Source organism: Clupea harengus, chromosome 17 (genome assembly GCF_900700415.2).
Source record: "Clupea harengus chromosome 17, Ch_v2.0.2, whole genome shotgun sequence".
Taxonomy (NCBI): Eukaryota; Metazoa; Chordata; class Actinopteri; order Clupeiformes; family Clupeidae; genus Clupea; species Clupea harengus.
Window position 1 is genome coordinate 3,486,858 of NC_045168.1, and position 15,704 is coordinate 3,502,561.

Consider the following 15,704-nt stretch of genomic DNA (forward strand, 5'->3'; position numbering starts at 1 on the left):
GATTACATCCATCGGCAAACTGTAATTACAGTAACATGACAATTTTATAAATAAGTTAGTGAACCTGAGATAAGTTCTGGAATCATCACAAATACATTACCTTATCCCAGTAGATTAATGACATTGCTTTCACAAACATCAGAATGTTCTTAACTGGTTGCTATAGGCCAACACAAGGGTTTCTTACTTGTCAGTCATAACATCATATATGACAAATTCAAGAGGAAGAGGGCTCAACAAGTAAGTGTATTATCCTTTTCCTGGATGTGTATTTAAAAGTAGTCAAAGTCGTTCATGAAAGATCAGCATTACAACATTGTACTTGGGGACTTTGTTCACTAGATTACATCTGACAAAATATGCTACTACAACAACTACTAACAATAATAATAATGTGTTATCAGTATGTATCAATATGTATTATTGTTGTTTTGTTGTTTGTTTGTTTGTTGTTGTTATGCTTTGTAATTATTGTTATTAATGTTAACAATATTTTTTAGCTATAGAGGTAGTAAACAACAACAGCATACTAGTAGCCTGGTACTCCTAATAGTAAACGTCGTCATAGGTGTAGGCAAGTAGCAGGGATACCATACCTATGACAATTATTCTCTGTGTTCCTTAAGTCTTCCATGTGATTGATTAACGCCCATGCCCACATGAACATTCTGCATCATAGTTAGTAATTGACTGTAAGCCAGCCAGCCTACGGAGAAGAAACATTTGCAAATATTCTTCTCCTTTTGACCGTTAAGATCCCCATAGGCACCGTTCCTGACCCACCACACGGGGCTTCCCTAAACACACTGAGGGGCTCCATGGGACCGCACAGCTCCACTTGTCAACGCTGGCGACCAAGCAGAAAAAAACGTCTACAAATCTGGTTAGCTCCACGCAGGCGCATAGCGTGACTTATACCTCTCATTGTAAGAGAGAACCATGTCCACATCGCATTCAGTCATCATTACCAAGTCCGAAGCAAGTGGCGCAGTGCCAGCGAAGTTCCAATGCAGTGACATTACTGAAAGTTTCATTGCCGCGGCTCTGGGATGCTTTGCCTGACTTTACGCTCGGGGCTAACCGTTACTAACTTACTGAAGGGGCCACATCGCCTGACATGGATTAAGAACAATTTTCTGTGTTGTTCGAAGGGACAGAAATAATTCCGTGAGAAAATATCTAAAGAGCGTATGGATTACATGTAAAAACAGTGCTGCTCCCGCTGTATCTCTGGGGAGGTCATTTGAGAAGTGTATTTGCAGGAGACATGGACAGCCTATTTTGCACAGCAGTGGAGCTCCGTTCAGGTTGGATTGATGCGAAGTCTACTGGAGGTCTCGAAACTGCCTAATTGATGTATAGAGGCTAAGAGAAAGATTTGATTTAATGTAAACGTAATCTCCGCGTGGTTCCGCGTACCTATGTCCGGTACGCTTTTCACTCACTCTTAGATAAAGAAACTTGGAGTCCTGTGATAAAAGGGGAACATTGGATACTTGTTGGAACTTCTTTGACTACACACTTGAGGATCTATTGAATTACCTCCGGAATTTCGCTGTCAAATGAGAATTTCAAAGTCGTTTATTTGGTTTCTTTTTGCCCTTTTTCCTCCTCTCATCTCATTAGTCCACCGCATCATTAGATTTGCCAATTTGCACCTAAGGGGTGAAAGTCTTTTCGTTACTTAGCATCAAGTTGTGAGTCTGAAGCAGGGATGAGGAGTGGAAGTTACCCGATGTCTCTGGCTATGGTCGTGACACTTTTGACGTTTATCAACGTGAAGGCGAGTGGCGAGTATTGTCACGGATGGCAGACCCTGGAGAACGGCTGGAGAGATGGCTTTCAGTGTCCGGAGCGCTTTGACCACGGGGATGCAATCATATGCTGCGGCAAATGTGAGCTTAGATACTGCTGTTCTAGCACCGAAGCCCGACTTGACCAGGGATCTTGTGATAATGACAAGCAAGCTCAAGACTTAAACCCAGGAAGTAAGGAGGACAAAGACAACGGGGCAGGTAAAGAGATTGAATGGCAGAAAGTGAGAGAGTTTGGTGTGATTTGCTTATACGGACCAGTAGGCTATGCATGAGATATCTCTTTCGATTGTGCGGGTGTTGCCATTCAAACCAGCCACTCGTAACATACTGTGCTGTTTTAGACCGAACCAGATCATCTTGCCATGATTGTTTAATTACATTTCATACTGGCCTAATTTTCTAATGGGTTAACTCAATAACTGGTAAGGAAGCTGTATTCACATAACAAGGTTGTCTATATCCTAACCTCGTTTTTTTAAGAAGTGGTGGTACTGCTGCCCCTGGCAGAAGGAGTATAAATTACATTAGGCCAAAGATGTACGGCTGAGACAAATTCAAAACAGCAGGAATTCTTTCGATGGCCTACAGAAACTGTTTAAGATGTCAAGGAGTCTGCGGGCAGCGACAGCTGTCGTAAAAAAGGTAGACACTTTGGAAAGCTAACGGGACAGCCGCTCACAAATGGCAAATTGTGCTGACCAGTTTATAAATAGCTGTGTTTGTTCTAGCAGTAACACACACGCGCGCGCCGCAAGGACTGCTGCACACCGGAGCTCAAATCGCACGGTTCCCCACGAGGATCAAGTTTGGACTTGACCGGATCCCGTTTTCGACGCAGCTGACAGCCGGATTCATTAAACAAATCTAGTTCGAGTCTTGCGTGTGAATACCCAGTCTTCTCATTCAAACTTTAACCTTTCTAGCGCGGTCCTCGTGCCCCTGGCGTATTGTAGTCTCCGCAGATATTACACCCCGCATTGACACGCTGACAGAAACGCCCAAGAGCGCCAGTTACGCCAGTAATTAATTACAAAATGAATTTCAGTAGTACTGAAATCAAATGTAGTCTTCGATAATAGTGGGGTTATACTGAAACAAAAAGTACAGCAAATTATACATCACAAATTCTTATCATATATAAAATAAGACATCATGTGAGTCAGACAGAGAAAAAAGTATTTAAATATCAAAGCTTCTGTTTGGATAAACTGCACTCTGACTGAAGTTCAATGGGACAGTGCAGAAAGCCCTGTGAAGGATCCTCAGCAGCTGTGTATGCTTTGTCTCCGACAGAGGGTCTGTCTTTTGTGGGTCTGTCTTTTGTCGGTTCAGAAAAATGCAACAGGTGTGAACTAATGTTAGGATGTGGGCAAGAGCACCTTTTATGGACATTGGGGCATACTGTGAGAGCCATGAGCAAATTCATTTCTCTCTTTTTTTGACAATAGATACTATATTTTCGAACGTGTCCCCAGTTGGTTCCAAACTGCCTGGGTTTCCATTCACACTTTACATATTAAATATATATATGCATTTTATCTTATATCATTGCATATGGTGGCTCACTTAATGTCTTCACAGTAGGCAACCTACCATTTTGGCTGCTAATGTACTGTTTGCTTACTGTAAGCCTAGTTTTAACCAGTCCTTGCATCTGTGAGTGTGCGTCACAGCCTCTCCAGATTACAGTTACAGTCAGTAATATGTTGGATTGTGTGAACTGGAAAATATGGGAACCGCCCCTCTGGGAACTGTAAATGGGCCTGTACAGGGCAGAATCCAACAGGTTCCTCATTGTTCTTCAGTGGATAATGAGAGCAGAACGCGTGAATGGAGAACAGATAGGGACATGATGCCAAAACAACCGCTGACGCACCGCCCAACCCCACTGCCAAGACTCCCCCTTCCCTTCCTGTCTCACATGTAGGGTCAGAGGTCATAGACTTACAGAAATACAGTTTCCTTATGTCGGTATTAACCATCTTGTGTGCTCCTCATACGCGGTTGGCCTCTTTGGGTTTAGGTTATAATTCAGTAGGTACTGGCTGTAATGTCCCTAGGATTCAACATTATGACATGTAGTGGTAATGAAATTACAGGCTGAATTATATGCTCATCACAGAACATCAGCAGTAAAACTGAAGTCTGTAACACGTTTTTAAATTGTTCTTGAGCGCGCTGTCAGACCGAGTCAACAGGCCTCTGCCAACCATGTCCTGCATATTACAGGATCTCTGAGATTAATGAATTCTATGAAGTTACGTTATAACTTTATAAAGTTAAGTTTAAATGCATTTATGTCTTTATAAAGTTAAGTTTGAGTGCATTTATGTCTTTATGAAGTTAAATGTGAGTGCATGAGCGATTTAGAAGTTATGTATGGAGGGTTTTCTTCAGAAGACATATATCTCACTCTCTCTCTCTCTCTCTCTTTATCTGCCCCCTTTGTGATCCTCCTTTCTCTCTCTATTCCTTCTTTTCTCTCTTACCTTCCATCCTCTCTGTCCTTCTAACATTCCTTCCATTTTACCTATTTTCTCTTTATTTATCCTCCTCTTTCCTTCTCTCAGTCCATCTCAATCCATCACTTACCCCTTTCACTTTTTCTTGCTCTTGTTTTCGCCCCGCCACTCTCTCTCTCTGTCCACACGGTTGGAAGAGTCAGGGGCAGTGTGTGTGTGTGTGTGTGTGTGTGTGTGTGTGCGAGGAGAGGGGGGGGTCACAGCTGGTTGCGCTGGATTAGAACAGATCAAAACGACGTTAATAACCGCTAATGAGGGCCCGGGGCCCCCTGGGGGACACTGCTCTGCTCTGTGTCCCTGGTCATCTCTTTCAATTATACCACTCTCCACATACACACACACACACAAACACACACACACACACACACACTCTTTTCCTCTCTCTGTTTTCATCTCAGTCCCTTCACTTTCACTCATGTAGACTAGCCAGCATGATGTCTGTGAGCCAGGTCAGGACTTGTAAGAACAGGACTTTATCTTGTTTCCTCCGAAGACCCCACTTAGCAGATGTAGATAGCGTCACCTCACTTCAAAGGAGACATGAAACAAGCATTCGGCCATTTTGAACTGTTTTTGCCTACTTTGCTTCTGAGTTTGGAACTTTGGAATGCTGCATTGAGTGGAACTTTGGAATGCTGCATAGAGAGATATTCTGAATGTTCTGTTGGTGTGTGTTTTTGAGGACGCCATGGTGCTTGTTGCAGCCGAAACAAACAAATGATAGAAATAGCTATAGCAGTGGTGCCAGGAGTCTGAGATGGATGGACTGATATGATTGCTGGTGTTTTAGCAATCTGATGTAACGGTAGCCAGTGGGTACAGTGTTGTGCAATAAGTAAAACCTCACTCCCCGACACCTTAAGACAGTGGTTCTCAAACTAGGGGTCGGGACCCCAAGTGGGGTCGCCAAACGTTTTTTGGGGGTCGTGAAATGATCTTGCTGCCCTGTGCATCAACATATTAGGCTTTGACATGCTGTATAGTCTATCAAAAAATGGTGTTTTCTACATCAGGGTGGATAATGAAAACTATTATTGTCTCAGCAAGCAGTCTCATCATTCAAGATGAAACTGAGTTTAGACCTATAATATCCTGTCAAAATGTGTGGGGGGTCGCGAGACTTGGCAAATGGATTTTATGGGGTCCCCGGACAAAAAGTTTGAGAACCACTGCCTTAAGAGACATGCTAGCGTCAGACAGAAGCACCCATGGGTTGTAGCCTCCTTGCTAGCATGCCCACCTCCCATGCCTGAGGTTACGAGTTTGAATCCAGTGTGGGACTATACTTGTCTACACAAGATGATTGTTTATCATCTGATAACGTCTCACACTGCACTCTGTTTTCTGTATTGTTGAGTGGTACTGTTTAATTTCATTTTCAAAGTGTCAACAGCTTGCCGAACATGTTTATTGTAACACCTGAGTCATAGCTGAGCTAGCTATGATTCTTAAAATGTAGTTGGCAATGAAATTATAATCATCTTTTAAATCATACTTTATACAGTCTAAGTTCCTGTCTCTTGACTTTATACGCCTCTGTTCCTGTCAAATGATTTAACTGGTAATATACAAATCACAAGGCACATTCCCAAGTGAACATCTAATTTGAGTGTGTGGTTCCTGGGAACGCAGCCTCTGACCTTGACATTGCTATACCATGACCTACCAATGGAGTCACAAGGACTCAAATTTAAGGCTTTAAGTTCATTTGGTCTGTAAACTCCCATCCTTGTGTGAAAGAGGCAAATCCAATCACTACGCTAATGCATTTACTAGCATGTGTTTCTGTCCCTCTGACCCTGTTTCTTCTCCTCTCCCTCTGCAGTCCCCATCTATGTGCCTTTCCTGATCGTGGGCTCGGTGTTCGTGGCCTTCGTCCTCCTGGGCTCCGTGGTGGCCGTGTGCTGCTGTCACTGCCTGCGCCCCAAACAGGAGCCCTCCTCGGGGGGCTCTGGTGGGGGGCAAGGGGGCAGCGGCGGGGGCCGCCTTCTGGAGACCATCCCCATGATGGCCAGCGTTGGCACCTCACGGGGCTCCTCCTCACGCCAGTCCAGCACCGCCACCTCCTCGAATTCTTCTGCCCCTCCCAGTGCCCCGCGCATGCCCACAGGGATGCCCCCCCAAGGGGGCGGTGCCCTCCTCCGCACCCAGGCATCCTGCTGCATACCCCCGGATGCCAGCGTCTACGTCAACATGCCCACCAACTTCTCCGTGTTGAACTGCCAGCAGGCTACGCAGATTATGCCCCACCAGGGGCAGTATCTGCACCCCCAGTACATCGGCTACGCCCACCCTGTGGCACACCAGGCCGCCTACCTGGACCCCACACACGGGGGCTACCGGCCCCTACAGTCCCCCTACCCTCCCCCCACCAGTGTGGTCAGCCTGACAAGCGAGCAGAAGCACCCCCCTGTAACTGTGTGAGCCACACAAGGCCTTTGAAGGGCTGTTTATGACTGAGAGAGGCCCCCGTGGGAATTATTCTTATGGGGACTTGTCCTTATGGGAACCTGTCCTTGGGGGACTGTCCTTGTGGGGACCTGGTTTGTGTGTACGGCTGTTAAGAGGCCCACTGCAAAAGCAGAGTCAGTGGAGAATCAGAGTCACATGGGCAACACACGGCCACGGATCAATGCCATGCTCCAGCAGGACTGTGTCATGTGTTGGAACAGGGCTGTTATGTGTGTTTTCATGAATGTATGAGTGTGTGTGTGTGTGTGTGTGTGTGTGTGTGTGTGTGTGTGTGTGTGTGTGTGTGTGTGTGTGTGAGGGCACAATAAGCGTAGTCTCAGGGTTTGAAGAGGTCAGACTCCAGACAACATATTTGGGGGTAGAATCCTTTAGTTTGACTCAGTCACCGACACACAACTGTAACAACATTTGCAATCACACACAAAAGGAAATGTATGATATATTCCCGGGACTTAGAGCATTACTAACAGAGGAAGTTACTGATATGAAATGTAATCATGATGTATGCTTTGTGAGAGGTGGTTATGTTTGGCTATGTGGTGAATGACAGCAATGTATACATTTGAAGTGTGTGAGCATAAGCATTATTTTGTTGTAAATAATAACAGAAAACACACTCAGTGCCTAGGGTATGTGTGACTGTGAATGTCCTATTCAAGTTTGTACAGTATGTCTTAGGGCCAAGCCTTTGTAGAGAGAACGTTTAGTATTTTGTATGCAGCTATATGTGTGTGTGTGTGTGTGTGTGTTGTAGTGTGGTGTGTGTGTGTGCATGTGTGTACGTGTGTGTGTGTTGTAGTGTGGTGTGTGTGTAATGGTAAAGCCAGGTGCTGTGATGTGAAAAGCAGTCCCTCTGTCCCTACAGGACAGTTAAACTCTAATGAAGTGAGCACAGGACACAGACTGTGACGCTCCGCCCTACCACCTCACCACAGTGAGTGGACACACACACACACACACACACACACACACACACACACACACACACACACACACACAGACAGACTCACTCTCTCACACGTTCTCTGTCTCTCTTAGATGCATACATACAGTACTTCCACACACACCAGGGATCCAGCAAAGTGCAAACACACTTAGAAACAGAAATATACAAACAGAAGTGTATCTAAAGATGGCCGTGCGCGTGTGTGTTTTAAAGGTGAGCACTCTCTCCCTACGCGGCTGCAGGCGGCAGGCTTCTGAGGGCCGTGGAGTTAATTATGCAGTAAAAACTGTCTGCCAACTGTTCCCCTTCACTGGGTCTCTCCCCTGTGAAGGTGTGCAAACTTGTGTGTTTATGTGTGTGTGTGTGAGAGAGAGAGAGAGAGAGTGTGTGTGTGTGTGTGAGCATAAGTTAAAGTTGTGTAAATGTGTGTATAAGAGTGACTGAGTTGTGTGTGTGTGTGTGTGTGTTAGCATTAGGTACATTGGAGCAGTACCAGAAAGTTCCAGGGCATTTCATTTAGAGTGACTTTTTTTCTCCACCCTTGCATGGGGGAATAGAGCAGGGAGGAGGGGAAAACCCTGACTGTAGAGCACACAGAACCACGGCATACCGATCGGACCGTCACAGCAGAGAGAGAGGGAGAGAACTCTTTTCATTTTGATTTCCTGCCTCTCGCTTGGTCCACACTGCTGCATCACAGCACACAGCCCTAAGAAATAAAACATTTTACTCGAAAAGTAGGCTAGAAATGCACTTGGGTTTTTTTTTACGTTCAGTGTGTCAAGGTAACTGGAGTACACATCAGTGTCCTGCACGCCCACAGGGATATCCAGTATTTCTCATCATGCATTTTCAGATGTCGCTTTTCTCAGGCCCTCTTCCACTGCCAAATCAATTTCAAACCAGCCTAACTAAGTTTACAGCAAAGGGCTTGAGCTGTACCGAAGTTTTGTAAATGCACAGAATAATAATAATAATGATAATAATAACAACAATAATAATAATAATAATAATAATGCCCCACAACAAAGCTGGCTGTTGTGGGAGGTTGTGAATGAGTCCCTGTGTTTTGTGTAAAACTGCCTTGTTTTTTTTTTCATATGAAAGGTCAAAATAAAAATGAGTATTTTAGAGTGTGGAATCTGTCTGTCATTTACTTCACAGCAGGTGATGCTGTCCGTAACCACCCCACCCTCTCTGTGGCAGCGAGATGCCATAGCTAAGCCTAAACTGGGTCAATGGCTTCGGGAGTTGCGTTTACTTGCAGTGTTAACAAACGGGTTTGGGATCACTGCCCGTATCCTTAAGTTTATTAGACCCTATGGCCTAAACCTGGCCATGGATCAGAGTTTCAGGGTGTGAGATTCTGTTGGGAGGCTTGACGGAGAAGCGATTCACACCTTGGCCTGGGGAAGAAATCCAATGCCAGGAGTAGGTCCATGAATGTAACATGTTGCGGTGTTAAAACACATACAGCACTCAAGAGTGTGAAAAAGTAAGGGAAAATAAAAACCAAGCCAGCATGAACCAAACCGCAAAACTGTCATGGCCAGGACTTATAGCTCACACACACACACACACACACACACACACACACACACATTCAAACTCATGCTAAGGTTAGTTTTCATAAACAAAAGCGTAGACTAAACTTCTCGTCTTAGACAATGAACTCCAATGTGGCTCAAACAATAAACACAACCACAATAATTACACCGCAGCTAAGCCCGCCTGTGCACTGCACACAAGGTGTATTCTTGGCGTGTTTCTATGGAAACTCGAGCGAAAGAGCGAGAGGAACGTCGGGCTGGGCAGCCCTTGGACCATGTTGAAATGGATCCCTGAGTTCTGCGCGGGGGTGGGGTGGCGTGGGGAATGGTTTCCCCATATTGAAGGGGCCACTGCCGGGTCCAGCGGGCCCAGATCCAGTGCTAAGGGTGTGGGACTCCCAGCTGTTGGTTGATCTGGTGCCACACCAAATAGAGGAACCGCAACATTTTAACACATCCGTAGAAACACACACACACAGAGGCATACACCAATAAGTGGATTCCTTTCCTTAGTGTTTGACACGTGCAGTCTAGTAACACCCCCCACCTCCCCCCCCCACACACACACACACACAGACGCCCTCTGAAGGTTTTGTCTCATTAGAAGAACTAAATGGACACATCAACTGACACACACACATTCGCCCCAGAAATTCCATAATTCATTCTTCGTCTCCATCTCTGTCATCGCCTCTGTCTTTCCCACACGGATTCATTCAATTACCTACAAAATCCCACTCGCCGGGGACACAGAAAGCTATACATCAACCCCCGCATACGCCTATCTCACACTCACCCACCGGATGCACACACACACACACACACACAGAGGCCGGTTGTGTATCTTGGACCGAGTGCAGAGCGCTGTCAAACTGCATTTAAACGAGATCGCTCCAGGCCGCACACGCTCACTAGGGCTCCCCGTATCCCCGACTTCCTGCGTATAATCTTCTGCAAACACCGAACCTCCCACCTCGCTTCCTAAATGCTCCTTTCTTTCTCTCCTTCTGTTTTTTTCAGTTCATCAATGCGACGTCTCTCTGTGGCGCCCCGTGGGTGAAGTGAGGTGAGCTGAAATAAAATCTTTCAAGCGGCAAATTGAGCGATTTGTCTGCGTCTAAGATGTGATACCTTGAACAAACACCACCCAGAGAACGTCTCCTCGATTCTTTGTGGTTCTTGGCAGGCACGTTGACACATTTTGAAAATCTTCAACAACTGCTTACGAGGAGTTTTCCAAATCCTTTACGAATGGCAATTTACAGGGGCGAAGATACTGGTCACGCAAGAGCTGGAGAGGAGAGATCTTGCATGATGGATAGGGCTAGAAACTAGAGCAGTGCGAAACGCTATACACACCACGTCATTGCTATATCTTCACTTAGACCCTGAATGTAACCCATATCTCTTGGCACTACTTCAAAGGGACTAACCATATGGATGGTCCATTTTCTCCTCCGACTGGCTTAACACTTGACCGCTTGGATGCAGTTGATCCAGCTGATTTGAACAGGTCAAGGGGAAAACTTTAAGAAAGGGGAAAACTTTAAGGAAAGGGGAGGGGGGAGCAGCCATTAATAAAAAGAGGATGACACAGAAACACTTGTCCATTTTATTTGACAAAATAAAGAAAGGAAAAAAAAAAACAGTCCATTAAACCTAAAAATGACAAAATGAGATTGAAGCGCTACAAGCTGTGGTTTGGGCTTAACTCAGCGTCTGGAACAGCCGGCCAGATCACAGGAGGGGTTCCACAGGAGCTTTGGGGAAATGGGGGGGGGGGGGGGGGGGGGGGAGAAAACAGAATGAAGCCCAAAGAGAAAGAGTCGAGAAGAGAGGATACACAGAGCCGTGCAGAGGAAGGAAGGGTAGAGGTGGAGGAGGCAGAAATGCAGAAACAAAAAAAGAATAAGAGTGAGAGACAGGGTGGGGTGGGGGTGGGCAGGGAGAGGAGGGAAACAGGCAGGGAGATTTTCAGAGAAACAGGTGCAGAGGAATGGAATGAGCTAATAATACAAGATGGTTAGCGAGAGTGTGTGTGAGAGAGAAACACAGAAAGAATGGTAAAGTTAGGGAGAACGACAGTAAATGAGAGAGACATGATGATGAAGGTGAGAGAGAGAGAGACAGAAACAAGAAGAGAGAGAGAGGGAGAACAGTAAGTAGTAGTAGTAGTGCAAGCAGGAGAGGGAAGTGTTGCTGTGTTTGGGGTCGTGCCCTCTGGGTCACTCATCACCGTTGGCGAGGGTGAGGGGTTCTGCCTTGCTGGCACCTCTGTGTGTCTTGGCAGCCAGATCAGGAGGAATTGACACGAGAGGAGAGGGGAGTGTGTGTGCGCATGTGTGTGTGTGTACAGGTTTAACGCTAGAGAGGACAAGTCTGGATGTTCCTCACCGCTGTTGTCTGTATATGCCCCACATACATACATACACACACACACACACACACACACACACACACACACACACACACACACACACACACACACACACACACACACACACACACACACACACACACACACACACACACACACACACACACACACACACACACCATGCACACACTACATGCACAAGACACTCCTATAATCTTATCTCTACACCCGACCCCCATGCATCTTTTCCGATCTCCGTGAAAGGAATTCCGCCGCAGCCCCTATGTTTTGTGTTTAGTTTAGAGACGTCTTCCCCACCCCTCCCCCCTTCCGTCACCAGGGCGATGACAGATGTGCTAAACCCCTATATCAGCAGAGGTAGATGAGAGAGAGGGAGGAGTGCAGAGATAAACAAACACAAGCAGCCCCCCACCCCACCACATGCATTACCGCCTCACCCACACCCCTCCACACACAGACACACACACACACACACACACACATACAGACCTCATCCTCCCACACACTCAAATAAACACACACACAAACAGTCCAATGCATGTGTATACACACAGAGGCAAATTGATGCACTTACACACACTTACACACACACACATACACACACACAGAAAGGACACACATGCAGACTAATGAACACATACACAGGAACAAGATATTGCACTTTCTCTGTGTGTTTCAATTACAGAGCAGACACATACATCACTGTTGCTTCGTTTTGTTTGTTTGTATGTTTGTTTGTTTGTTTTTTCAAGCCTTTTGATGACAGTTTATGTTGTCCCTTTAAGATTTGATTGGTTGGCCCCCTTCAGTCTGTGTGTGGTGCAACTGCTGATTGGCCAGTCTATGGTAAGAACCCGTCCTTGTCCATCTACAACAGCTTCAGCTGACTGCTCCTAGAGGCATCTTCTACACCGGTTTTTCTCTTATTTATCATTTTTCTTTTTCTTCGTTTTATTTAGTTTAAAATAGAGTTCCGGTAAGGCCACAGCAGTGCCACCCAATAAGGGTGTCACAAAAAGTCTCTTTCTTCATTGGCTGCTGCCCCTAGTGTTGCCCTGGCGACCAGTGAGGCGGTTGCCAGGGGTTACAGGCTGGGCCGTTGCAGAGTGGTGTCATACGAGCGGACCACCTGGGACTGAGACACCACCCCATGCTCTTCCTGGGAGAACGCATAGCCATCTGGAAGAGAGAGAGAGAGAGAGAGAGAGAGAGAGGGGAAGGGAGAAGGAAGGGGAGGGATAGAGAAAGAGGGAGTGAGAGTGAGAGTTATTAAATCCTTGTAGGCATATAGTATTGTCACATATGCAAAAATGGGAGAATTTGAGGATATGTGTATATGCATACATGCACCTCAGTCAATGTGTGAGGATGTACCCGGCCATCTGCATAAGTGTGTGTGTGTGTGTGTGTTTATATGTGTGTGTATTTGTGTATTTGTAAGTGAGTGAGTGAAATCATGTGGTGTATGGGTGTGTGTGTGTGTGTGTGTGTTTTGGACACTTACGTGATACGGTCTGCTGCACTGAGCTGGAGCGTCCCACACTGGAGGGTGTTTTCCTGAAGACGCGCGTCAGCAGGTGGGCACGCTCATTCAGACTGGGAGAAGAGAGAGACAAGACAGGTCAAACAACCAATCAGAGCACAGATCTCCAAAGACAGACAGGCTAAAGATCCAACCACAGCACACACTCAGGATATACCACCACTGGCAGAATATACCACCACAATTCCACAACACAGGGCATTCTTCTGGAAAAAGGGAGTCTAAAGTGATAACAGCACAGGGAAAACATAAGATCTGAGAGGTGTGTACTGAGAACGTCACACTCACGCACACACCCTTACACTACCAAACACAGAGAGATTATTTGGGCTATGAGAGTAGAGCCTGAACCTAGTCTGACATGTCCCCCAAAAACACGCCTTAAACTACAAACACAGTTCTGCCACGACCACTGACAGAGGCCCTACCACACACGCACACGCACACGCACACGCACACGCACACACACACACCCCTTATTGGAGACAGGAGTCGTGCTCCTTTACCATTAGCTGGTGCCAAATTCCTTCCACTATAAATACCCATCACATTCCAGGCCTCATTAACACCCCTCTCCTCCGGCCCGGAATAAATCTCCGTGCCCCATCTTAGCCCCGCCGCTCCTCCCCTTACCCTCACCACCATCTTCCCATTAGCGAAGTATGCTAAAGGTCACAACTGTTTTACCCAAAAGCCTCATCAAGCCACGACCCCGTAAATAATGGAGAGATGATCACTTCGAGCGGACAGCTGATGGACTTTGAGGAGCAATTGGCAAGTCGAGTTTGACAAAAAGTGTATGGGATTAGAATCACTAATTCTAGCGAAGACTTCACTTGTAAGCCCCAGCGCAATTCACATGGAAAAGAAAACTGGTCTGCTTTTCCCCAGGATTAAGTTCGTATCATCTTCCTGTCTACTCCTTGCCCAACAAGTCAGGGGAGAAGACCAAGTTGGCCTCCTGTGACATCTTGTTCCTGGCATCTTCTCTGAAATCATGTGAAAAAAAAACCCCAAACTTTTTTTTCTTTCCTCATCATGCCCATAAAACTTTTGCCTGATCTGATTTGCAGTTCTTTTATGGCTATCAGTCTGTCTTCTCAAGGCTGGGCCCACGAGCTCCACTTGCACAATGGGGGAACGGCTGTAATGTTATCGTTGGGAAGATGGACCAATATGTTTGCCGCAACTCGGAAAAAGGTTGTCCAACTAAACTGTGCCGGAGAGAAAGAATGAAAGAAACAAAAAGAGGGAGAAAAAAAATGAGAGCAGAATAAAGAGAGAGAGAGAGGGAGAGAAAGAAAGAGAGAGCGAGAAAGACAGAGAGAGAGAGAGAGAGAGAGAGAAAGAGAGAGGGAGAGAAAGAGAGACCCCTTTCCGCCAAAGAAAACAGAGTCTGCTAAACAGATGACCGATTGGAGAGAGGAGATGATGAATGAACACATGATTAAATAACGGGGCGTAAAGCGGTGAGTCCCTGTTCGTAACGTGAGTCTCTGCTCCAGGGTCACCCCTTGCTGGGTCACTTCCTGGCAGTGAGGGGAAGACTCAGTCACATGACCTCAGGGGTGAGGAGGGGACATTTTTTTGCCATCTCCTCCTCTTCCTGCCTCTTCGTCCCAGAGATGAGCCCTTTGCTCTGATTGCATCTGAGGAGTACAGATGTGAGGAGCTCTGTTCTGGGCCGCGGCTCTAGGAGAACCGCCCTGCAGGAGAAGCGGAGCGATATTGGTTCCATCTATCCCGCAGTGGACCTGGCCGAGCACGCTTGTCTCTGAGATCGACTGGGTGAGTTCCAATCAAAAGAATCCCCCTTCCACTCCCAGAAGGATGTCTATCTGAATTGCTCAGCAGACCCTGGCGCTGGGGAGTGACCTGCAAACACACACACACACACACACACACACACACACTACTAGCACACACACACACACATACACACGTGCACTGCAAGCACACACACACACACACACACACTACTAGCACACACACACACACACACACACACACACACACACGTGCACTGCAAGCACACACACACACACACACACACACACACACACACACACACACATACACATGTGCACTGCAAGCACACACACACACACACAAACATTGAAGTCTTTCGGTTACTGATCTCCTGACGCAGCTCTCTGTTCTGCAGCTGGCCGCCTCGTACCCGATGCCGTGCCTGCGCTACGCGCTGTTCGCTCGAGGGCGCCCACATCACTGGGCTCCAGCAGAGAGCTGAACTGCCAACCTTCTGATTACTGCTCGGCCTGTGCCAACCGCTGCGTGCCATGACCCCTAAACACACACACACACACACACACACACACTCGCGCTGCTCCCCCTCGCTCTGTTTAGATCTTACAGGAACGACCCACCTCAGCGTCTGAACATGAACGCTTCCAGACCTTCCAAACACACACACAGTGCCAGTCCCAGTTCCCATC

At 46.6% G+C, this 15,704-nt stretch overlaps 2 protein-coding genes across 10 annotated transcripts in view; one reads left to right on the forward strand and one right to left on the reverse strand.

Annotated features, from left to right (window-relative positions):
- Positions 1–602: 602 nt before the first annotated feature.
- On the forward strand, positions 603–7,801 carry LOC105890297 (protein shisa-2). The gene is made up of 2 exons (XM_012816311.2): positions 603–2,015; positions 6,165–7,801. Exons 1-2 carry the CDS (start codon positions 1,715–1,717, stop codon positions 6,761–6,763), a joined length of 900 nt encoding a protein of 299 aa, XP_012671765.1. The 5' UTR covers positions 603–1,714; the 3' UTR covers positions 6,764–7,801.
- A 4,501-nt stretch (positions 7,802–12,302) lies between these two features.
- The window catches only part of atp8a2 (ATPase phospholipid transporting 8A2), a 58,598-nt gene continuing 55,196 nt past the window's right edge, over positions 12,303–15,704 (reverse strand). For all 9 annotated transcript variants that reach the window (XM_031584092.2, XM_031584091.2, XM_031584094.2 and 6 more), the window contains 2 exons: positions 13,210–13,301; positions 12,303–12,884 (listed from right to left, as the gene is read on the reverse strand). In XM_031584092.2, the coding sequence (XP_031439952.1) occupies positions 12,790–12,884; positions 13,210–13,301 (187 nt within the window). In that variant the 3' untranslated portion in view covers positions 12,303–12,789. The remainder of the gene's footprint in view (positions 12,885–13,209; positions 13,302–15,704) is intronic.

Excerpts from the sequence above, each read along its gene's own strand:
- LOC105890297 (XM_012816311.2), top strand. The coding sequence starts at position 1,715 with ATGAGGAGTGGAAGTTACCCGATGTCTCTGGCTATGGTCGTGACACTT. Across the intron at positions 2,016-6,164 it reads GGACAAAGACAACGGGGCAG|TCCCCATCTATGTGCCTTTC; the intron begins GTAAAGAGATTG and ends CTCCCTCTGCAG.